Genomic DNA, 25265 nt, shown 5'->3' with positions numbered 1-25265 from the left:
CACGCGTGCGGTTCCCCGTGCGTGCCCGTGTAATTTCAGGCCGCGTTCTCTGGCAAGAGGAATGACACCGTCGGGAGCACGTTGATAGAAAATTTTCGAGAGTAAGTGCTCTCTAAAGAACACGAAAGCAAATGACCTTACCTTTCTGATAAAATAAAAAGAATGTTGGTTTGAATCGATGGTTATTTGAAACCATAATATATTATTTTCAACGGTTAAAACTGATTTAAAAGTATAAAAATTAATTGCGTGAAGTTGCCTTGTAAGTTTAAAAAGTTAAAACCTGAAAAAGAATAAATATATATTTATATATATATGTTAATATTTGAATCTGCTCAAATTGAATTTTATGCCGGTGTAAACTCTACAGATTAACAGAATTAAATGCGGTAATCGTGACGTTTAAATCGAACGTTTCTGTATCTTGTAAAAGTTGCAACCGTTTTTATTATTGATGGAAAATGCATCAGAAAGTATTTTCGGCCGCAGCGCTAATCGGATTTTCCGTAAGTACGCTAATCGCGTGTACGCATAAATATAGATTTTTCCAACTTGTCTCACGTCACGTGTGTTATAAATATAAAAGATTTGTAATAATCGCCGTTTCCTCCTCGCACAATCCTTTTGCGGAGCTCGTAAAAGAAAAAAAAAAATAATTTAATTAATCGTACTTAATGCGACAGACGCAACGTAAGTTCTTGTTAAAACCGGATACGGATCACGAATTACGCAACTATCTGCGGCGGCAGGAATTCGCGCTGCACCTGCGAAACGCGATGTCATCAAACGTCATCAGCGAAATTCTTTTAGTCGGACGTGTGCGCCTGCAAGAAGAGTCCGCTCGTGCCGCAATGAGATTTTAACATTTCTTTTTAACATTTAATACCAACCGTTTTACACGCACGCAATATAACGCCTCCATGGATTCTGTTCTAGGAAAACACGCGCATCGCGAGAGGATGCGATTAATATATGATAGCAAGACCTCTCGATCCGGTCTTGTTGAATATAAATCGCAAGTTACGTGCGTTGAATTAAACGAGCAGATATATGTTTTCCTTTCGTTGCACCTGTGTCTCCTTTTATACTCCAAGCGTACGTTTCTCCGCGTGTAGAAAATAATAGACATTTTGCAAGAGCGTGCTCCGGATACGGTAAACGATAACGTCGAGTCGCGTGTATAGCGGATGAGCGTAGCGTGAATTTGGGACGGACGTGTATTACCATGAGGATCTTTAGTTGTTTTGCAATAAGTATTGAGGTTTTTTTTTTATCGATTAGGGTATAATCAAAATTTTTAAACACATACGTATTGCGGAAACGCAATGGCAAGTAGAACGCGGAAATTCTGGCGTCGGGAATATTATTTTATCGAAAAACGCGCGCACAGGAGAGCAAAGTGACTCGTAGACCGTGGAAAAAAAAATCGAGAAGCGTAACCGGAAACGAACATTGTCAAAATATGCCGGGGCCAACGTCCGGCGGGGAGACAATTTTTACGAGCGCATTTTCTAGGATGGATCAATATGTATGGTAATGCGATCGCGCGGACTGTTCAGGTTGTACACATCAGCATCGTCGTTCTACGTGCACACGCGATCATAACTGTATTATGTATGCGCGCGGTACGTAGTACGTGACTTTTCATATACGTATAATAAACATGTTACTTAGTGACCTACGGAATATACTCGTACATTTACGCGTATTGTGGACACGTATTTATCCTATGTATATTAACATCGCCAAGGTATTAAGATAAGGGATTGGTGTAATTACCACAATCAGCAGGTCTTACTTGCGGGATAGAAATTACAGTCAGCAGGGTCTTACTTGTGGGATAGAAACGTGATAAAGCGAAAGATTTCTTTTTAATTAAGAAATGTATATAAAAATAAGCTTTTGCTATTCGGCTCAAATGGCATAGATCTAGTACTTATTCTTATTATTTTTAAACTAGTTTGCGTCTTGCTTCCATTTTTCCTCAAACGTTTATTGCACTGTATCGTTCACAAAAACATGTATATATGTGCGAGTATGTATGTGATGTGTAAATGTGAATAAATTCGTGTGAGTTCGTTAAACCCAAATGACTATGCGGAATAGTCATCTCTGTGAGACAAAGCGACAAAAAAAAAAGGATTTATCGATATACGTCATCGATAGCTTAATATCGCATATATATAAAGATAAAAGTTTAATAAAGTCAGAGAATCAAATAAATTTCTTTTAAAAAATAATAATATTATTCGCAATTTTTTTCTGGAAAGATATTACAAAAACTTGTTGCTAAAAGTTAAATAAATATTATTTAAATAAATTCATTATGTAGCCATAACGATCGCATACCGAATAAGTTTCATTATGCATTGGAATAGAAATATTCTGATACGCAGCTATAATACTATTAATATTACTAATAAAAATTTATGAAGTATTAAAGAGAAGGGCCTGATATAGTGACGACTGTGACGATCCTAAAGTATACCACTATATATAGATATAAAGGATAAATTAGAGAAGAGGATTTAGCTCTATCGAATTTTCATGATGCACAGTCGAGACTGCAGACAAATGATAACCGATGCCCAGACATTTCCGGCCTCATTTGGATCGAAAATTAAAGTCTTTAATATATAACGAAACACCACGTACTGAGCAAACTTATAAAGTTAAAAACTCTTTAAAGGAATAAGAGATTTTCAACTTCATTAACCATCCATGATAGTTAAGGAGCGATGACACGTTTCATTTAAAAAGCAAGAGCGAAGAATTATAAACGAATTAAAGCCATGGATTATGAACTTCTTCAAGATAAACTCATATCTAAGATAAACTCAATTATTCGATTTTACTTAATTAATTACCTGTCTCTATGAAACTATTTTAGAAGTTTAATAGAATTAAGAGAGTTACAGTTTTCTTCTTCAAAGTTTTTAAAATTTCTAACACATTTTAAAAGAAGTTTCGAGCAATAATTATCATATATATTGTAATTAATATGCAATAATAAGTTATTTTTAAATCTAATCTCTGTGTCTCTCTCTTTCTCTCTCTCTCTCTTTCTTAGAAATATTCAATACAAAATGTTCGAATTTCAGCCAATGTCGATAAATATATATGTATTATTATATTACACGCAACGTGCGTGTGTGCAAATGCGAGGTCTTATTTTGAAGTCTCAAAGTGGCAGAGTTAATTAGCCTATTCGCGTTCGTCTCATAGTTATTCCGGGTGAAAAGTCTCTGACCGAGATAGCCGGGTGCGTGTTTGTTTCTTTCCGTTCGTTAATGCCAGCGTATAATGACCACGTCCGTTGAAGCAGTCGTCGATTAATTTCGACCTTAGGACAAGATTTCCCGGATACATATTGCGCGTAACGATGCATCGTTAATGAGCTATAAAAAAAACCAATAAATGTCTTTGAACCATGTATTGAATAAATTTTTAACAGTGGCTGTAATAATATATCGCTGTTTATGAAATTTTCCAAACAATATACATATATAATAACGTAAAAGAAATTTCAAATGTATAAAAATGTTATAACTCACAATATGTAACTCACAAAATGTATCTTTTCAAAAGCTTTTAAATAGTTATTCTTTGAGACATTTCATATATATTTGTATACCTGCCAAATTTAAAAAAACTTTTTCGTTCACATATCGCAGAGTAGGTAATAGGAAGTTTTTGCAATAACGTGAATCCAGATATGGAACGCTAAAGTCACGTTATCCTTTTTTCTTAGTTGTTAAGAAGAAGATAACTTGATCTTAGCGTTTACCGTATCTGGATAAATGGTATTGCAAAAAATTCCGTAATAATATTTTAAATTAACATCCTTAAATTGTGATAGTGGCATGCTCTTTAACAGTTTAGAAAAACATACGAAATCTGAAAATCTCGAGCAATAAAAAGATAACTTTCATATATATATATAGCAACACACTTTACACACTGACGAAATTTTACGCGAATCCAAGATTGACTTGGAGATATCCTCTTAGAGATGTTCAGAGAATGAAATCCTAAACGCCCCATGAGAAGCGTGGTAATTACTTTTAGATTCTCGCGACGTTATGAAAATAAATCTGTCCTTCTCGCACTCGTGAGCGCGATTGCGTTTCCCGGTAAGCCTTTGTGGTGTTAATGACAAACACCACGAAGAGAAATTGCACCGGGACATCTTTACGATCGAAACCCCGGTGTGCGGTGCTGAAGATCAACGACACGAATGAACAACGGACACAGACGGGCCGCACACATTACGAGATTTAATTAAAGTGCCTGATGTATTTATCAACCCTCTTTCTTGGAAGCAATACAATCCGCTTAAGAAAATTCGTTCTGCGCGTTTCCTTGGCGAGACAAACGGGGCGAAATCAAGGTGATTCACATAGGACGTTCCAATACAAAATCTCGAAAGGGTAAGACGACTCTTTAGACGACTACGTATCGCGTTCCAGTATCTTCGCGAAACATCGACGGTATCATTTGAAATTGCTGCAAGGAGTTGTGCTAAAACATCGAACGCTAAAAATGTTAACGAGCTCAAACGAGTCTACATATTTTTGCGGTCAAACGAGAACGAGAGAGGTAGACGGGTTAGCGTTTTACATAACGATTTATGAGCCAATATACCCATCAATTTACAAGCACGGAATCTTCGGATGTATTTGCGCTCGCGCTAGCCTTGTTAGTTCAACTCACGGGAGCAAAAAGCCGCGACGAACCCTTCACTCTCGCGTGAAATTTACGGCGCGGCGGCGACGACGATGCGGCGCTCGCGCTAAATCAAAAACAGTATTTTTACCTCTGGCTCGACTCGGCTACGGTAGCAAAGTACAGGTTGCGAAGCTAGTCCTTCCCCGGTGGTGATTACGATGAAGAAAGAGGAAGTGAACGTCGCGCGGAGGAGGGCCACGTTTTCCCGATTGCCGCCTAGCCAGGAAGACGGGCATACCTTTCTTGCACTGGGGAGGTATTACGTAACTATAAATTTTAATTGAATCCGCGGGCCGCGTGGCTCTCCTCCCTCCGGTGATCATCTTCTGGCAATAAACGTAACGCAGGACGTATATACCCGCGTGCGAGGGATGCACGAGGGGAATACAGAGAGAGGAAAGAGGAATTAACAACTAGTTTTCACTCACCATGTAGCTGCGCGAGCGACTGCAACGTGTTGGCGGTGTTGCAGTTTATGAATCCTGAAATAGAAATAGAAAATATGCCGTTAGAAGGAAAATATTTACATATACTAATATATACTAATATAATGTTATTAATATCAATGGTATTTTAAGAAAAATTGCGATTAGAGGGGAGGTAAAAAAATTTATTAAAATATAAAATATTTGAAGCTTTTGATAAAATAATCAATAAAAAATTGAAGATTAAAAACAAAGTTGCTCTACTTATCTTGTAACTGATTAACGTTACGTTAAACTCAGATTAGAAGGACAGATTATTTATTGTCTAATTTATTTCTAAACCTTAATTTGAACGCGCAAAATTACTGAGATGTTGTGCAACCAGAGTTCTGTTAATACTAATTTATACAAAGCTTATAAATTTACAAAATGAAGTAATATATATCACTTGTAAAACGTATGTAACTCTACATTACGCTGTGTAACAGTAAAAGCAATTGGAAACTAAAATTTACTGCAAATTGATTAATTAATTTAGAAATTGTATAGAGTACAGCGCGTAATTGTGTATATTACACATCGCGTAATTAAACTGTACACAAACATATAGGCGAAACTATTCGAAAATTTATTGAGAATGGATTAATTAATTTCTGTTATCAGAAATATTATTATCCCGGAACAAAAACTAATAGTCCTAGAATAGACTGATTCGGTACCTTTCACTATCCTTAATAGCCCGTTATTCTCTCATTTTTGACATTAAGGAAAAATATATGAACGCGTATTTATATCGTCAAATGAAAAATGTTACGCAACATGTAGACTTCACTTCTAAACAAACGTCGTTGTTAAGTTTCACGCGTGTACGGGCACATATACGCGAACATCGTGATCTCAACATCGGTACAATCATATATATACACCTCAAACATTCTCATGACATAAGATAACCTCTGAACTTAAAGCCCTCAGTTCGACCGGTCGCGGTCGGGTCTCAACTCGCGCGAACGTCCATGATGGAATATTGTGATTTAAGAATGCGCGTCGAAATGCGCGTCGCATTATCGTATTTCCATCTTCGACGACCTTCCACTTTCTTCACTGGCACGATGCGACGCCTCACTTCCTTTATTTCTTTCGCACTTATTGCGCAGTACTTTAGCTTTTAATCTTAATAAGATTTTTTGTTCCCTTCGAGTCGAGTGAGAGCACGACTTACCAGGCGATAATTTTCACGTTAATTAGTGCAAACTTATCCATTTGCGGAAGGCAAGATCGATATCGCAAGTGTCAAATGACTTTGTCAAATACGCTATCTGGTTAGCAAATTGAAAATTTTTGGAGCTTATGTATACAGAAAAAATGGTTTTGAAGCATCTAAAGGCTTCTTTCATCAATCTCTGGTTAATTGACGATTAATACTCGTTTTTAGTGTTTTTATTTATGTAGATTAACTTTGATGTCGGTTTAATTTACTCTTTATTCTTTTCTAATTCTTAGAAAAAGATGAAGAGTTAATTGAACCGAGATTAAAATTAAAATACATTGGCAGAAACGAGCCTAACTCATAGAAATAGCAACGGTAATTTAATATATCAGAACTTTTCTTCTTCAAAGACAAACCATGTTTAATTCTCACATTGGTAATCATAATGATTGAATTAATCGTCGATTGATGTTAATCGGAATTGATAAAAAAGTTAATAATAAATATTTAGCTAAATTAGATACAGATTTGAAAATAAATGTTTAGAATACCATCAATAATTTTATGGGATACTTAAGAATGATGATAATGCTGTTTTGACGTTTTAGAAATTAATTTGAATTACATAATTATTTTGTGGGGCTGACAATATTTTTTTTAAAGTTGCAGTTAGATAAATATTTAGATGCTTCAAAACCGAACTTAACGTGTAAAAACATGTGGAATCTTTGAAAATTCTTATAGATTCCTACAAGTTAATCACTGAGTCCAAAGCTTATTGCAATATCATTTATTGTTATATGACTAATATGTTATAACAGATTTATTTTGTTGACGGATAAAAAGTTTACAAAAAATTAGAAACACATAGAAGTTGAAGTTATATTTCGAAGCTTTCGAAATTTTATATTTTCAGACAATCATCAGTAGATCCGTCGATATATAATTTTTATATTATATTTTCTCTAGTAATCTAATATAATAAATACACAAAATATATCTATAGGCTAAGGTTTTCAAACAGGAAGGCATACAATTTCTGTTTGTCTGTCTTGTGCGATAAGATTAGCGTGATCCGAGAAACGTGGGATTCTCTTCTCGACATATGCGGAATGTCTCGCGAGTAACGACCGGGATTACGATTGCGAGTTGTACGTATCAGACAGATGGGTATAATCGTGTTAAACGGCAATTGGTAATACGCGTTCTGGGAACTGATCTGGGATGTTCCACTTGACGATCAGTGCGTATTACTACCGTAACCCATCACCCTAATCATCTTTCAACCAATGCAAATAAGAACGAACCGATCGCTGCGGTAAAGACAGCGATGCGTTATCTCATCTTTGAAGATCTAGTCACGCAACATCGCGCACAATATAATTCTCCCTATACAATTACCCCTTTCGTTTCAGGTATTCCTACGATTGATCGATCGTACAAAGTGCCGAGCATTGCATTGCATTGCCAATTAGCCAATTTTCTGATTAGAACGCTCTCGGAACACACACACATTTCATTTCTTTCAAGATATATACGCTCTGAAAATTTAATCGCGAAATTAAATTAATAAAAATTTAATTAATGGAAGTCACTAATTAATTCTTCTTAGATTATAATTCTTTCTTAAAATTTGTCTTCAATAATACTGTATTGTACAAATCTTCGGATTTACAGTGATAAATCGATATGAAGAATTTCTGACAATCGTCGTTGTAGCAAGATTTATCACGAATATTTTGAATGAACACGTGTTTTTTCAATATAAAAATAAAGGAATATTAATGAGGTATCAAATTCGAACGCTGTAGGAACATTTATCAACTTCTTCGTCAGATGTGTCTTCCTTTCACATATTTAACAAATAGGCGACATGAGTTTTTATAACACTCGGACTGACAGGACATTTTTTCATCTTAAGAAGATATACCGACGTGAAATGACCATAACGGAGAATGAAAAAATTAATAACAAGGATCAAATATTTGCAACTTAACGCATCCGTTCCGTCTGCAATTGATCGGTTATTAACAGTTTAAAGCTAAGGAAGGACGTTACATAATCGATCCTAATTTGAATTTTAAGACCTCGGCATTACGGTGAGTATGTTACACGTGCCTGACAGTGTTTCCTTCTGCAGGCCGTGGCATCGTGACTAATTTTCTACACCGTTACAATAATAGCAAGCGCAAGCGCAAAAACGTTTTCCGTGCGTCCGGTCGACGAACTTACGCACGGCAAATAAAGTAGCGATACCATTTCACGTCGCGTGCATCACAGTAACAGTTATTAGCAGATTTATCAAGATATCAATCGCTTTTCGTTCGTAAGTTACCTTGAAAGTATAAAAATATAAATATAAATAAGAAAGAATATATGAAATATGAATAACGAGACTTTGTTCTACGATTATTTTTATGTTTCGTCCTTATCCTAATTTTCATTACGGTATTTTTTGAAGATATTTTTAACACTATTAATTTCAAGCAATATGTATATATTTTAATATAGTTTTAATTCGCACACGATGTTCTCCAAGATATTTCGTCGACACAAATTGTGAAATAATGCGAGATAATTAAATTTCCCGCAAGAAAGTTAATTTCTACCACGTTTATCAGATGCTGTCATTACCTGAGCGTCGACGATAAATATTGATTGTCTGAGAGTCGTCTGAATAAAGGCGCCTGTCAACGATCGCGCGTTCAAAAGCGGAGAAGCGAGTGAGTGTAAGCGGGGAATGTGGAAGCGTCGTTTTCACATTTTGCGAAATCGCATCGCGTCTAAAGGTTGATTCACCGCCAAAGAAGAAGAAGAAGCAGAAGAAGAGATCCGCCTACCGTGCTCGTGCCAGCAATAACATTATCCTTCATCAATTTGTTCCACGGATTTTACTTTCACGGTGCATCTATTCACATATCGATCGCTATTATCGATTATTTGGTCAGCACGTGCGCGTGTAAACCTGTACACGCAGCGTTACATCGTTGGAAAATTTGTTTAATTTTACACGTTCACGCGTCCCAAACGGTCCATTCAAATCTTCGTGTTAATTTAGCACAAGATGAATGTGTTAGAAAGTAACACTGCAAACATTATGTAAAAGAAATTGACACAAAAAGTGTAATACTGATACAATTTGTAAGCAAACTGTGAAAGTATATTTTCTCAGTAAAATTAACATTTATGTTAAATTAACATATTCATATTAATATTTTATTCGTTCATCTTAGAATTTACGTTTTAAATACTTTATTTGTATGTTATTTATTCAGTTACTCATAAATTGTGTTATTTTGATACTAAGGAATGTTGAATATCAATGTAACACAAAATATTTGAATAACGTAATTAGATTATACTAAATTAACAGTCGAATATGTTTAATACTAAATTAATGTCAATTTGATATTAATTAATTATTATCAATTAATATCAAATTTTAACAAGAACTTGAATCTTTAACACAAATACAAAATGCTTTTTATTAAAAAAAAAAAAAAAATCATCAAAAAATTGAATCTCAACCGTCGCGAAATTGTGAAACAGTCACCAGTGAAGTGTAACAATTTATTTCGTCAATAAGTGCTTTCCATTTGGTGACACAAATCGATACAACTATCGTTCTATCTTTGTTACTCACTGAAAAGTCAAAAAATCACTAGAAAGAAGTTTCACGTATCTAACCGTTACTATTACTCCGGAGTATGCGGTCCAGATAATACAAACGTCCAGCAAACAAGCACTATTTGTCATCATTTTAACGTCAAAATAACCTCTTTAAGTCAGCTTGTTTGCTGGGCGTTTCTCGATATACTTTCTTTTATTGACACTAAAGCTATTGACTTTTCCACGGCTATCACTGTCTACTGACAGTTATCACAACTATACACGGAGGGAGAAAAGTCGGTAAATACATATCGGTTATCACCGAGTCAATTTACAATAACAAACGTAATATGTTTTAGCATCTCGCGATTGGATGTATCAAAGTGAAATCTTACGGGATAATAAACGTATATTTTATAAGTGTCGTAAATTCCGCAGTAAAGAAGTTAATTGTTAATCCGCAATCGGCGGTGACTCCCTGGTGACCGCATGTCTTAAGACACGCTCAATTACGAAATCTCAACGAGTGGCGCTGCGTGGCCATGCGGAAAGGAAGCCGACGATGTTCTTTCCATAGACGGTGGGGCTTGGCTACCTCCGGTTACATCGTCGTTATTGCGATATGACTTTATCTCCTTGTGGGTTCACCGATAGCGTCCTGCGCGCTCACGCGTTGCAAAAGCAAAGATCCTACTCATAACATTGCGATTTTACCTCTTCCAGTGATAATTAATTCGAGTCAAAACACGGAGAAAGTATTGAAAAATGGCATTGCAAAGTAGAAATAAAGGCGCTAAGCACTTATGAAGTAATCATGTTTCCGTGGCAGCCTTGTGTAATCCTTTATCGTCATTATGTAGGTAACTTGACATTTTACTTTCAAAAGAATTCTCAGATTCTATATAGTGACTTCGCGTTCAAAGGCGACAGGTCCATGTGAGTTACTAGGTCTCGAGACAACACTTTATCTTTGCCTCTGAGTAGAACTGAATTTTTTAAGAGGTCATTCAGGGTCTCTACGGCTGAACTTTGGAATGATCTTCTTTGTAAGGTTTGAAACGCGAATTATATCGACTCTATTCTATTTCGAGAAGAGATTCTACGAATATTCGTTCAATTTACATTCTTAATCTCCTTCTTTCTGATTCTTTTATCTATGTATCTGTTTCTATATCGTGTTGAGCTTATAAGTGTGCGCGTTATGAATAATTTTAAATATGACTGGTAGGTACACCGGACTGACTTTTATACATTTGTATTTACTTGTTTTGCTTGAATTATTTTGTTTTTATTATTATTTTTCTTATTTCTCTTAAATTTATGTATATTTGAAGTTATTGTACTGTGTAACTTTGTATTATGGTATGTTGCTTTTTCTTTTCTTTCATGTTTATGGTAAATTTAATGTTTCTGCGCTTGAGGGGATATATTATATTTTCAGGATGCTGAATAAACAATGATTCACTCATTCATTCACTCATTTATCACCTTCGTCCCATAGAGAACAGGTGTATCGACAGATAATAAAAAAATTGAAAAAAAGAAAAAAAAAGGAAATACGAGCTTTCTCTCGAAGCTGCGACACACCGAGAAGAGACACGTGAAATCTAATAGCCCCGAGTGCATGTTTCGATCCTACGCGATTGTGTCCACGTGCCACTGTTTTAAGTACGCTCGATTACTCCCTCTTACGAGAAGATTATTTGCCACAACTGAGCGTCTTTGTCGAAATGCTTCGGTTCTAATAGAGAAATACAAATTTTTTAAATAGGCTCATATCTATATTTTTTAAAATTGCTCCAAATACTATTTCCTATTTATATTTAACGAGCAGTCTAATCGAAAAGATCTCGGACGTCCCAAATATACATATTTCTATTTTTAAATATTACCAATGTATTATTCAAAGAACATTTTGTTTAAAAGAATACCTCAGTAGATGTGAATATTATTGTGAATATATTGTGGAAAGAAATAGATAAAGAAGTAGTGTACAACATTTTGAAAATACTTTAAGCATCAAAGTATGTGTGTGCTGCACAGAAAGAACGATTTTGCTGAAGTATTAAAAAATTTAGCTAAATATAGATCTAAAAATAATTTTATTAGACCATTAAAATTTTTAGATAGGACACTCAAACTGATTGCTAGAATGTTAAAATTTTTAAGTAAGACACTCAAACTAATTGCTAAAATGTTAAAATTTTTTCAATCAGTTTGAGTATCCTATAAATTTTAATAGTCTAACAAAATTATTTTCAGATTTGTATCTAGCTAAATTTTTAGAATATTACAACAAAATTGTTCTCTCCGTGTGGTAGTTACATATTACATATTAAAATATAGATAAAATATTTGTAAAAAGATATTCTTGAGACAGCCCGTGCTTATATGGAATATCTCAAGGATATTACGATTTCCCAGCAAGATATCTTGACGAAATCCCGCAGGTTTCCTCCGGCTGTGAAGAAGCCAAAATTGTGCGACGTTGAAGCTCTCATCATAGCAACTTTTTATTATACAAAGAGAAGCTTTCTTTGAAAAATTTTCTAACTTTGTAATTGAAATAAGATACACCATGGATAATGTATTCTTTATATCAGAATATAATATAAAAACAAATTTTAACTAAATTCTGTTGTCATAATTTATTACGGTCAGACCGTTTGGATTCTAATTTAACCGACTTTCTTGATTATACAAAATTATTTATTATATTCAATATACTTCAAACAATAACTTTCACACAGACATGTAAGTCACTTAGCGTAATTAATTGCTGAATGAATTAACGTTCAGGAAGCGAAAAATAATAAATTTTGTTTCTTGCAAAAAATTCCAAAAAATTCCAAAAAATTCTCGCTTATTTACCGATAAACATTTTATTGCCTTGATAATAATGAAAATGAAATGTCGCGTCGGCGGGTTTGCGAAATATATCGTCAACGAGCACAAGCCTGTTGCGATTGGCCTGATAGTCCAGTTCCTCGGTTACTCGTGCTCACGGAAGGTACTTGCATATATACACAGTATCTCGAGACTCTCAAGCAATCTCTCGACAAAATTGCATCATGCTTTAAACAACTTTCAATTGCGTAAATTAATACGCGTTGCCATCTGCCTAATTATCTGAAGTACCGAAAGGACAGGCGTGGAAAAGCCTATGGCCGACAGGCGCGCGCTACAAGGATACTCGCTTATGAAATACGCAAAAGCGTGCAATACATGCGCGGGATGCAGATTGAAGCGCATTCTCATGCGAGGAGTTACAATTGTGACGACATGTCGTCTCTCTTTATTCGCGGCAAGATGATTTCAGAAATTACGCACTATTGTCGGTTTCCTGCAATTTCGTCAAGTGTGAAAGCGTTATTAGTAGTTCAAGGAATCGATCCGATCGTATCAGTCAATAAAAAATAAATCCAGTTTTTTTCATTTATCACGTTTTCCTTCATTTATCACGTTTCTCTCTCTCTCTCTCGCTCTCTCTTTCTCCCCGATAAAGCTCTGGTTCGCGTGAAACGCCTGTCGAGTCAAAAGCCTCTCTCCACTCGAGAGGTACGTCGTTTGGAGCAAAAGTCTGAATATTCGCCCGATAACAATGATAAAGGACGAACAATCTTAAACGTAACAAGTTTCTCGATACATTATCCAAGGCAGATACGTGCCCTTCTCTTTTCTTTCCCTTCCTCTCGAAGATCTCGAACGAAATAAATGAGATACGTGCGGTACGAGTCAATGACTCACTTTTCCCCTGTTCGAGGGAAAAATAATCCGAACTACGAAGCCATGACGATTTGACTTTTTGCCAAACGATCCTGTCCCCCGCGACACATCGACACTCCGTTAGATAAAATTTCCGAGCGCTTTCTCCTCTGCCGTTAAAAACCTTTGCGGATTATTCTCCTCGCGCTCGATCGACCGAGCGCAGCGAGCGGCTCCGAATTACTATGCAAGAGACTCCGTAGCTGTATTTGCGCCGTCCGATTTCTTTAGACTTGTAAACAAAGACTGAGTAATAAACACACGTAGCATGAATCATTTGAGGAAAGTGATACAAATTTCGCTCGTTCCGGACAAATTATGATGCGTTTCTCTCACGATATTAAATTGTAAAAGTAGCTGCAATTCATTTTAACTTCGTTAAAATTCATTAAAATGAACGAAATTTTTAAAAAGGGTTTCGAAGCTAAAATCTTTATTACCGAAAGTTCATTGTCTTTTCAGTTTCTGATTGAGTTTGATAATTTTTACATACCTATAGAAAAAAATTACGAGTTGAACAAAATAAAAAAATTTCTTCCCACTTGATGGAAGAACGCTTGTTACGTGCCCGACAACACTTGCGAAAATTTTCAACTTCTAACATGAAAGTTTAAAGTTTTCTCTACAAAATTGTTTTTAAAAATAGAATTTTTTAAAAAACAATTTTTTTTGAATTTTTCCAAAATTCCTGCAATACAAAGAACGGAGCTTCTTAAAGCTGAAACATAGCTCTATAAATTTCAATGATTGCCAATTTTTTTTTAAACATGTAGATATAAAGTATTCAAATGAAGTAGCGCTATGAACTTTTGTGTCGATCTGACAGATAGAATACGAATTTTATAACCATACAATAGATTAAATTTTGGAGTTTGCGAGTGCTGCTTCGGTTTTGTTCTTGCTGACATGGTTGTCAGCAATTGTTGAGAGATCATCTTGCTTGAGTGATTTTATGATTGCGGACACGATTGCGAAATACCCGGTAGCAGTGAAACAAGGAAAGAAAAGAAAAAAAAGTGAGAAAGTAATCGCGATCGCGTATATCTGCGATATCACGATTTTCATGTGAGATTTACTGAGCCTCTAACGAGAAGCGACTAACGGTCTTCTCTTTAGCGATATCGTTGGAGGATCAGCGATGTGTGGAAAAACGATATCTCGATTGGAACGCGAAGCATATGTGAGGTCCTCGCGCGAGAATTCGTCGACAGATCACGATCGTGAGATGCTCTCGAACGCGGAAGTTCTATCCAATCGAAGAACAACTCTAGGAAGATAAGGTTCAGGGCCGCGCCGGAACTTCTCGCGAGTTATTAAATTACGTGATTCGTTAAAAAACGTAAATCTTGTCGACAAAATGTAAAGCGATGAAAACATAGTGCTAAGTGTACATTAAAAAATTTCTTTAAAATCGTTTATCTTCTCAAAAATAATAAGAGGACTGATGAGTCAAGTAGATATTCTACTCTTATTTTATATTTTTATTTCTTATTATTTTGCTTTACTTATTATTTCTACATGGAAGGAATGATTTTGCTGAGGTATCTAAAAATTTAGCTTAGAAAATAATTTTGTTGAATAATCAAAATAATTATGTAGGACGCTCAAACTAGTTGTTAAAATGTCAAAACTTTTTGTAACATTGCTTATCATGCTTGAGATTTCTACGTAATTATTTTGATAGCTCAAAATTATTTTCAGATCTGTATCTAGCTGAGTTTTTAGATAAAAGTAAAATCGTTCTGTTTCATGTTTATTGCTTCTTCACGTGTTTGAATTCAAGTTGCCAACGCATATCTATATAGTGTATCGACTTTTCCCGGTCGTGAACTCGTGTTTCTGACTAGATTCGACTACCGTACCGGGATAACGATCGGAACGAAGCGCCCCCGGATTCCCTATGAATTTACGAGCTTCTCACGTATGTCGATCCGTACGCCAGATGCAAATTAGCGGTACTCGCGATACATAAACGCCGCGTTCGCTGATGCCATACTTGTCTTAAACGCGATTGCGGTTCCCCATCGTGTAGATCTGAGCGGAACGTACCTACTATTATCTAGATGATGCCGAGTTATTGAATTTTTGCGTCCGCCACTCGCAGCTGTACACCCTGTTTAATCGTCTGTACCGACGAGCGACCGGGGCATCCGTTGCTCGTAAACGGATGCAAGGATCTTCCATTCGACATGGAACGCTGAGTTTCACGGAATATTCGAACATGTTCGACACGATGCGTCGATGTCTGGCGATAAACTCCCTCGTTATCGCAGAAGTTGTAGAGATCAAGTGCTGTACAATGCAATTTATTTCTCATTTGTGGCTTTGTAAAATCGTCTAAGTGAGAAATCATGTTGTTGCTAAAAATTCGAATTGTTATGCATTTCATGCAGAGTTCTCAGGTAGGACGTAAACATAATGATAAAAAAATAATTCAATGCTAAAATTTGTGAAAAAATTTTCCAAGGGATAATCACGGTAGACAAATAATTTAAAATATGACGTCTTAAATAAATTAACGATTTTGAGTTAATCTCAAAGAATTTGAAGAAATTATTCTACTTAAGTCATCAACGTTAAAATATCTCTACCGTTGTGACGTTATCATTCAGAAAAAAAGCAGTTTCTCGTACAAATTCTCCTATATCAGAAAGATTTGCGTTATCGCATGCAACTTATCTGATAATTTTCCTTTTTACCTCCAGATTTTTAGGGAATTCTGAAAGCCTTCGCTTGACAATCTCTTCATCAAACATAAGATCTCCCAACCGTTTATATATCACTTTCAAAAATATACTATACGTATCTCAATTATGGGATATCGCCCGTGGCGATAATGTCAGGAAAATATGCCAATCATCATGCATATCTCCTGTCTACTTGTTTGTCAATATATCTTTTTTTTTCTCATAGAGCAATCATTATCGTCCTATCACCATAGACGGGAAATTCTTATTATCTTCGTATCTTTGCCATTCCATCCTTAATTACCGTTAGATTTCTAATATTGAAACAACATAATTTGATATATTTATATAATTTAATCTAATTATTTAGTTACTTAATTTTAAGCTTTCTTTTCTAAGCCTTCTATTTCACACGCTTATTTTGTTAGACTCGTTAAGTTTTTGCGCGAATATTACAGTTATTCTTTAAGGAATTTCTAACAGATATCTATGGAGAATTCAAGCGAGATAATTATTCACTTCCTCTCTGTTTAATAATAAATCGATTCCTCTTTAGTTCCACCTTTCTTCCTTCTGCGGCATCGTCAGCATCTCATACCGTGAGAAACTCGACTACGTCACACCACGTTGAGGTCCCGCGACCTTAAGGCCAATCTCTGCGCTGAAGAACTCTCATAAAGGCTGTCGCCTCTGTTTAATTCCGTCTCTCGTATTCAGATAAGTTTTCCGGTATCCTACGAGAGGCATTTTCATTCACAAATACTCTCAAAGAATATCCTCGAAGAATACTTTCGATAAATGCCGCATTCGGTTGATCTGCGAATCGCGTTATCTCCAACGCGAGGTTTCCGATCGGCGGCAAAAATGCGCGTTTATCTCGTTACTTTTTATTACTAACGAGTCCAAGTCCGAGGATAGATTTCCACGTTCGAGCTTCTGGTATCTCAGAGAGTCTCGTAAAGACTTATCTCCGGCGAGCAAGTATCGATTTTCATTCAAATAGTGTCGGTACTGGTCGCGCAACGTTGCAGACGTGATAATAGCCGATATAAATATTTCTCTCGCCTATATCGCAATGAGACGCAGTGTCGTGAAAATGTAGGTACTTAGCCAGAAAAGCAGTCAATGCGCCCGCTTACACGCCTATCCGACGCATTTTGTCCGGCCATTTCATTGCTGGCGGGAATGCTGTTAACACAACGTTTGATATTTCTCGCATGGAAAGCGACATTTATTTATTTCATCGTGCGCGAATCGCGCGAGAATCGCAGTTTGCGTTTTTACTTCTAGCATGATGTCGTTATACGCGAATCGTGCGTCTCGCCGGGTACTTCCTGTAATTGAAGCTGATTAAAAATTGTTATTCTCGCGGAAGGTTTCTCGCGAAGCGAACCGAGAAGCGTCACCGATATAAGCGACAGATAAGTACAGCCGAACACGGGCATCATTACGTTCATGACTGTAAATCATGTCGACGATTCTTCTTCCGAAGCGAACACTCGGACGTATATCATGCTTTCTTATTTTTATTTTCGCGATATGGATTGGGATTTTTGAACATTAACTTATTCTCTCAAGCGCACTAATAAGCGTGTTCTTAGCTCGAACAAACCTTTTCTGAACACGCATTACGATAAAAATGTAACGTAGATTAATAGAGGAAGCGATTCGTAAATCAATTACACTCAAGAAATTACGTTTCTTGCGGAATAGAACTGCAGGAAAAGGAAATGACGTCGAAAACTAATCTGCAGCTTATCGGCACTAGTATTTGTATACGTTTGTATGACAAAGATTAGTCACTGTTGTCACAATGATACGAAATTTTTAAGAGCGGGATTGCTAGTAGTTAGAAAGTACTTAAAACCAAAATAAATGATACTCAATAGGTACTTTATTTTAAACATAATTATAAATCGAACGTCATAAATCTAATAGTATCCAACTAGCCTGTGTATACGTTATCTAAATGGGTTATAATGATAAATTCGTTACAAGCGGGGTAATATTTCGTATGATTAATGCACGTCACGGCATCTATTATTAAGCAAATCGATATTGAAATTCAACCTGGACGAGTCGTATTCAAAATTAGCGAAATGTCAAACGGTCAAATCGGTTATTCTCGGCATTGACTCGGGGCGGAGGTAAACCACGTGCGGTAGATCGAGGGCTTCGTACAAGGTAAGCCATCAAGAGGAATTTCTCTCCCTCGAGAGAGAGAGAAATGTGTGTACAAAAGACCAAAGACAAATATCATCGGGAAGATGAAAGCACGTGGCTGCAGTCGGAGATGCGGAATGTTAAAAAAAAAAAAAAAAAAAGACAATGACACAGGAGAGTTGCAGGAGCGCGCAATAAAAAGACGGAAGAGGATTATTCGCACGTGAGATCCGCAGGACGATCCGAGTTCCGCGGGTTCGAGTTGCAAACGGGCGAGCGGGCGAGCGAACACCGTAAACTGTCACGATGACAAACGAAGGCCGACATGTGCTTGAAAGCCGCGCCAGCGCCAGCGCGTTCTAAGTGCGGTAATAGCGCACTCGCGGCGAGTAACGACAGATGCTAGGCGAGGAGAGCTCGCGGAGAGCCATGGCAGGCAGGCCTCCTTCGGATGATCCCGCGGCAGTTCCTGTATTGTTCCCTCGCTCTCTCGCTCTCTCGCTCTCTCGCTTTGCCGATCCGCCATCCGCCATCCGCCGCGCCGCAACTGCAACGCGCGCGGGCGCTGCCGGTTTTCTCCGCTTTTCTCTTCCTCTTCGTCTTCGTCTTCGTCTTCTACGTCCGAGATGGTGCGCGGCACACGATGAGAGATCATTGGCACGGAGAAAACAAAGGGTATAATGGTCGAAGGATACAATGGTCCATTGTTGCAGTCCGTGCTATTTGTCGAATGAAGTTAATAATTGACGAGTAAAGGGGGAGGACTGACAGAGATCATTTCCTGACCCGATTTTTTTCTGGCTTTCCTGCTGCCGGTCAAATATCGCCAGCTGTATGATGTTTCATGAATCTTAGTTTTAATAGATGCATATATATGTATATCGTTCATAGCAATATCTCGGCAATTAATCCTTAACTACAGCTATGAAAATTACATTAGTAAGTTTTAAAGCGTATTTCCTATTTGAAATACGGCGATTGAGAAAGATTCAACATTTATTTACACTTTAAAACCTTGTAATACTTGTAATCGTTCAGATTAACCATCTAAAATTTTTGCTTCTAATTCGAATAATCCATTGCTGTAGTCGAGAGTTAAAAAAGTTTTAGTTTAAAATTAAAATGATAAAAAAAAAGCAATTGAACCTTTCGATAAAGATTCTTATTAATTATCGTTATAACAATGGAAATGTTTTTCCCTGAAAGTAATCTCGCGAATCTTTCAATTGGATGTGAAATTTTATTTGATCGCAAGCTACGCGTTCGAACTCCTCGGTCTTCCACCAAACGATTTTAACCCGAAACTGGCGGCGACGGGGTATTATTCGCAGACGCTGGAATAGAAAGGCGTTGGCAGAAATTCCATCGTAATCAATTTTCACTTGGCGCGCCTGTCACAATGAGTTCGCGCGGACAATCGAATTTTCTCTATCCCCGATTCTTTGGAGCACGTCCATTCGCGAGCTTCAGGTCGGCACCGATGCGCCGCGCATCAATGCGATGGTACTTTGGCAGCCGATCGAAGATTAAACGGTGCAGCGATGTGGTCTATTTAACGCGAAATCGGCAGCCGCGAGAATCCCATGGCTTCGATTATCCCGTCCGAATCACGTTCTCGAAATAACTCTCTTCGCATTAATTTCCCTTCATTGTGAAAATTATACCTGAGATAATTCAAAATCTAGATTGCATGGCTTTATACATACACATATATAACGAGTTATCGTTGGACGATTACTTTTTGCGTATAAAATATTTTATAAAATGCGTAGAATGATGGATTTATAATTATCACAAATTTTAGAACAAATTATATACATATATAAATATACATATATCATTCCGTCTAATAAATATAAATTTATAATTTTTAAAATGCGAATCTTCTTCGAGTTATGATTTAATACAATCTTGTTATCAGAAACAAATTTTCAATATTGTGAAATGCAATAACTTTCTCAATCATTCCATATTAATTAATTCAAACATAAATTCTGAATTAATTAAATTTATTATCAACACCCGCAATTTGAGCTGACATCTCGTAATAATTGATTTGAATTCTCGTAGTCATGGATTTGAATTTTAATTAACCGCACTTCCTACAGCATATCTTATACAAATTTCCATACCCGTTCTACAAGCGATACTTTATTTAAATAACAAGTAGTCATGAATGTAATAATGGCCACGTGTAACAACTCCGTATTATCGTCTGTATACTCCGTCCAGAAATAAGCTCCGAACAATATAATCGTCGCCCTTTGTAACGACTTCAAATACGGTCGAGGGCCATTTAGGGTGAATGTAATCAGCGAAACTTGACCCGCAGGAAACCACTACGTCGGGTGTGCTAATGAAACGCGTGCATTTTGTCGACCAGACGCCGACGTCTTTGACTATCACCTGGCAAAGTTAGTTAATTAACGCTAACAATGGTTGTTGATGCGGATTAATACGAGTAAGGCCCGTTTGTCATGGATGCGATGCGATGCGACGCCATGCCGATCGATAGCCAACGTTCGATCCGATGCCATGCCACATTCCGGTTGAAGGTTGCGCGCATATCTCGTTACGCGCATTGCACGTCTCCGCGACGTGCATCGCGACTGTCATATGCAGCGTGCGTGCACGCGTGTTAACGTACGATGGCAAAGGTCCTTCTTGAAACCTTGTAATAGTTGCATCGGATTGCCGCGACGATGTACGCAATCACCGGCGGAATTCGCGTTCGCGAAAGCGATTAATGTCGTGTATGGAAACCGGTCTCTCCGCGCTGGTTTTGAATTGGTCTGCGTCCGATCGCGAAATCGCCGCGAGAAAGATATTCCATCATTCGAGGGATTGCGAACAGGAGGGAGGCTTGGAAACAGGAACGGCTAATGTCTATTCTTGAACTTGAAGGATAAAAGACGAACTAATAATTTATTTCCTCGGAGAGAGGATGTGAGATAATTTTTACAACTTGTCAACTGCCTTCGTACGCAATCAAATTGATAATAAATGTAAATGAATTATGTAGATCCGCAGAAAACGTAATAAGTAATATTAGGAGTAACCGTCAACCGAAAAGATATTATCGCACTGGTCGTTAGCGATTCCACTAGTTTGATCGATCGACCGCTTGAAGAGACCTTTAAATTCTTAACACACGGTTAAGAAATCAATCGTTCGCAGAACGGATGATTCAGGTGTTGTGCACTTTCAAACGACGCCGAAGCACCGGTCACGTGCCAGCACGCGGCCGGCGTGTTCTATAATTCCCTATTAATGCTAGGTGTATCGGTGAGATAGTATATATTCGTGTACGGAATGTGTGCTAGTGATGATTGGCGATGGTTAATATCGATCGTTATTGGCTGGAGGCATCGGAGACGTCTGAAAATATTTGGCCGCTTGTGAGATAATGTCGTAATACAATCTCCGTAGTGACTGGAAACTGAGTTATTAACCTTGGCATAAAGCTTTCGATGCACGCTTCGCACGCAACGTGCTGTAATACTGGTCGAATTTTATTCGCAGCATATCTAACACAGTGTATCTTTCAAACAGAAATAAACAAATTTCATTTACAGATTTTATAGTAATTCTAAATAGAATACATACGAAAAGAACGATTTTGTTAAAATATCTAAAAATTTAGTTACAATCTGAAAATATATATAATTTTATTGGATCATTAAAATAATTATGTAGGATTCTCAAGCTGGTTGTAAGAATATTCAAACTTTTTGCAACATTTAAGTTTCTTATAAAATTATTTTTAAATTTGTTAAACTTTTAGATATTTCAGCAAAATTGTTCTCTCCGTGTGCTCTGATTAAAGCAATGAAATAAAATGGAAAGCAAATAAAATGAAATACGCAAGATAGAGCATACTTCAATAAAATGCAAGCAATGGCGAAGATGACGAATGACGAATGACTGTAAATCATTCGAGGTTGAGCGGTCAGAAATTGGATTAAATCCGCGAAACGTGTCGTAATAGAAGCTGGTGGATCTGTCAACGTATCAAACAAATCGGCGGTCGGTCCGGTGAAAGTGCTAGAAATCCACCTTTGGTTCCAAATGTGGCCCGCGATGAACTACTTTGCGACTACGTGAGATGCCCGCGGCCGCCGAAAGTGACCTTACTTTCGTACGTACTTTCGTACTTTTTGTTTCATTGGAACGCAATGAAAGTCGTCGCACCGGTTTTTTGCCGGGCCGGTTAATTGATTCTTTTCGTGATCGTCGATAATATGCCTTATATAACGCGCAAGTTCAGTGTAACGCCGGTAGTAAATTTCGCCAGCGTTTCATGCGAACAGTAAGCTAACGATTTAACCGTCTAGTGAATGTAAGATTAAATAATAATCTAGGTTAGGAAAATTACTTTTCAATTACCTTATATTTGTTACAAGAATGGAGTGCAAAAAGTAATACAAAATTAAAGCACATAATAAAATATAATATAAAAAGTGAACCCAAACTTATTATACTTAATTTCTATAACGAAAAGTAACTTATAAATAATTTGTAAAGGAGCTTTCCCAACCCTGAATTAATAATTAGATAACATTGATAAAATTTAATAAAATTTAAAACGGCACTTAGATGATTAATATTATTGCACAATATTATTGATCGTCTAGAGGCCATACTGTTTGTTTTGAATTATTCAAAGGCGTTGAATAATATTGTACAAAAAAAGTAATTAAAAATTACAATTCATATTAGACTGATGAAAATAAATCAATTAAAAAAAACTTATTTTCGGGTAAAACAGATTTTAGTGCTTAAAATATTTCAAAGTGAATTTTGTGTGTGTGTAAATTTACTTATACATACATATATACATATATATATCTCCAATTCTGCAAATTGCGTTTCGAAATCTTTTTCAGTCTTGAAACGAAATCATAAACAAAACTAGAGTAGAGAATAAAAAATTAATAAACAATTTAATAATTTTTTATGCTAATAAGCATCTTAGAAAGATATTAATAATTTGATGTTGATATAAGCATCTTAAAAACTGTAAATAATTTAATTTATTGCGAAAATCGTAAGCATATGCAATGCTAAAACATGGTCTATAATACATTTACTTTTTTCATTCAGTTGATTTGACTTTTGTCAAACTGCTTAAATACAGCGAGTATAAAATGCATATAGGGAGCATTGCATCTTCAACGACAAAAAGGCTAATTCGATACAGGCCAGTTTAGGACACAATGGCATGCTCAATATTGGGTTATTAAATCTGAAGACACCCGGTGGATCATAGTTCATTCAATTAGGCAGTCATCAGTGTCATAACTACGATATACGGATGTGCATATTGACCCATTTAGCCACGTTACGTATGGTCAATGCATGATACACGCTGCTGCATGCTACGCCAATCATTGAAATAGATACGGAAGAGGGTTTTATACAAAGTGCAATAAATTGAGGTGGTCGGTTTAATGACCGGAAGACAGTTTAATCTTTTTTATGTTTTAATCATCTCGTTGTGCATTGAATTTTATCTTCTCCGTCTACAACAAAATGAAAAGTAATTAAGAAATTGTTACGATAACTCGATATCTTTCCAATGATTAGATTCATCATTATGAGTAGTTCAAAGTTTTCACAAAAGAGGAAGTTTAGCGATCTCTCATTCTCAAGGAAAACGAGACAATCGAAAGTGATTTACAAGTAACATACAAAAGTACCTTACAGCGACTTTTATCAGCTATTCATGATGTAAGCAACACTTTCCTCTTTCTTTTTTACTTTTATAATAATATCAATAAAACATTTTATTTATATGATACTTTACTTTATATATATTTAAGATAATTGATTCACATTTATGCGCCCGTATATATATGAGTATACATAAGTATACTTAAGATAGACTCCCCTGATAGAACATGCATACATCACGCATTACTACATCTTATTTCCGCATCGTAAGTCCGATGAGGATCGATGCCTCTTTCAAAACAGGAGTTATCGAGAGAACTTTCGATGAAAGGCAAACTTGATGCGATGAAACCGATTATTTCATTAAACGCTACTGCTGCCATTAACCAGTGCTTATTATCGATAGAAAGAACGAAGTAACGTTAGAATAGTGCATAGCATCGTATTGCATCGCACAATTCCCAACGCGAGACCATCGAGCGATCGCTGATAAGCACACGATAGCATCTTTGTTGTCAGCAGCTATCTCGCTGTCTCCAGCGAAGAGCGGAAGGAGCCCGAAGACTCGCAGAAGAGTACTCATTCTAAGATATTCACCGGCAATTAATTTCTTTTTTAATATTCATACACCGTTCTTGAAAACCTCGAGACTTTCTATGCGACAATAGCGTCCCATATTGCTTGCATATTAAGCGAGTAAGAGGCGCCGTTGATTGCTATCGCCATGCGTGTGTCCACGATGCGAATTTTTCAGAGAATTGAAATCGCGAATTTACTGCTGAAATAACATCCCGAGTGTTTTACGTTGACGGATACAAACTCGGTAATGACTTTTTCAAACTATAAACGTGACATTAAAACTTCAACATGGAAAAGATTATATCAATGATACTCGATCTTTTTTACGAAAACAATGTCTAAATTTATCCCGACGTCATAATACCATAAAAAGTAAGAAAAAGAATTAATATGGTAATAAATATCATGCTAAATAAAATATTATTT

At 36.5% G+C, this 25265-nt stretch overlaps 1 protein-coding gene across 1 annotated transcript in view; it reads right to left on the bottom strand.

Annotated features, from left to right (window-relative positions):
- orb2 (cytoplasmic polyadenylation element-binding protein orb2) overlaps positions 1–25265 on the bottom strand; it is a 173617-nt gene that overhangs the window by 71644 nt on the left and 76708 nt on the right. Inside the window, exon 3 of the mRNA XM_011070392.2 lies at positions 5157–5210. Within this exon, the coding sequence (XP_011068694.2) occupies positions 5157–5210 (54 nt within the window). The remainder of the gene's footprint in view (positions 1–5156; positions 5211–25265) is intronic.

The sequence above is a fragment of the Acromyrmex echinatior genome, chromosome 1 (genome assembly GCF_024713525.1).
Source record: "Acromyrmex echinatior isolate Ae372 chromosome 1, ASM2471352v2, whole genome shotgun sequence".
Classification (NCBI taxonomy): Eukaryota; Metazoa; Arthropoda; class Insecta; order Hymenoptera; family Formicidae; genus Acromyrmex; species Acromyrmex echinatior.
This window is presented reverse-complemented; position numbering and strand designations above follow the sequence as displayed.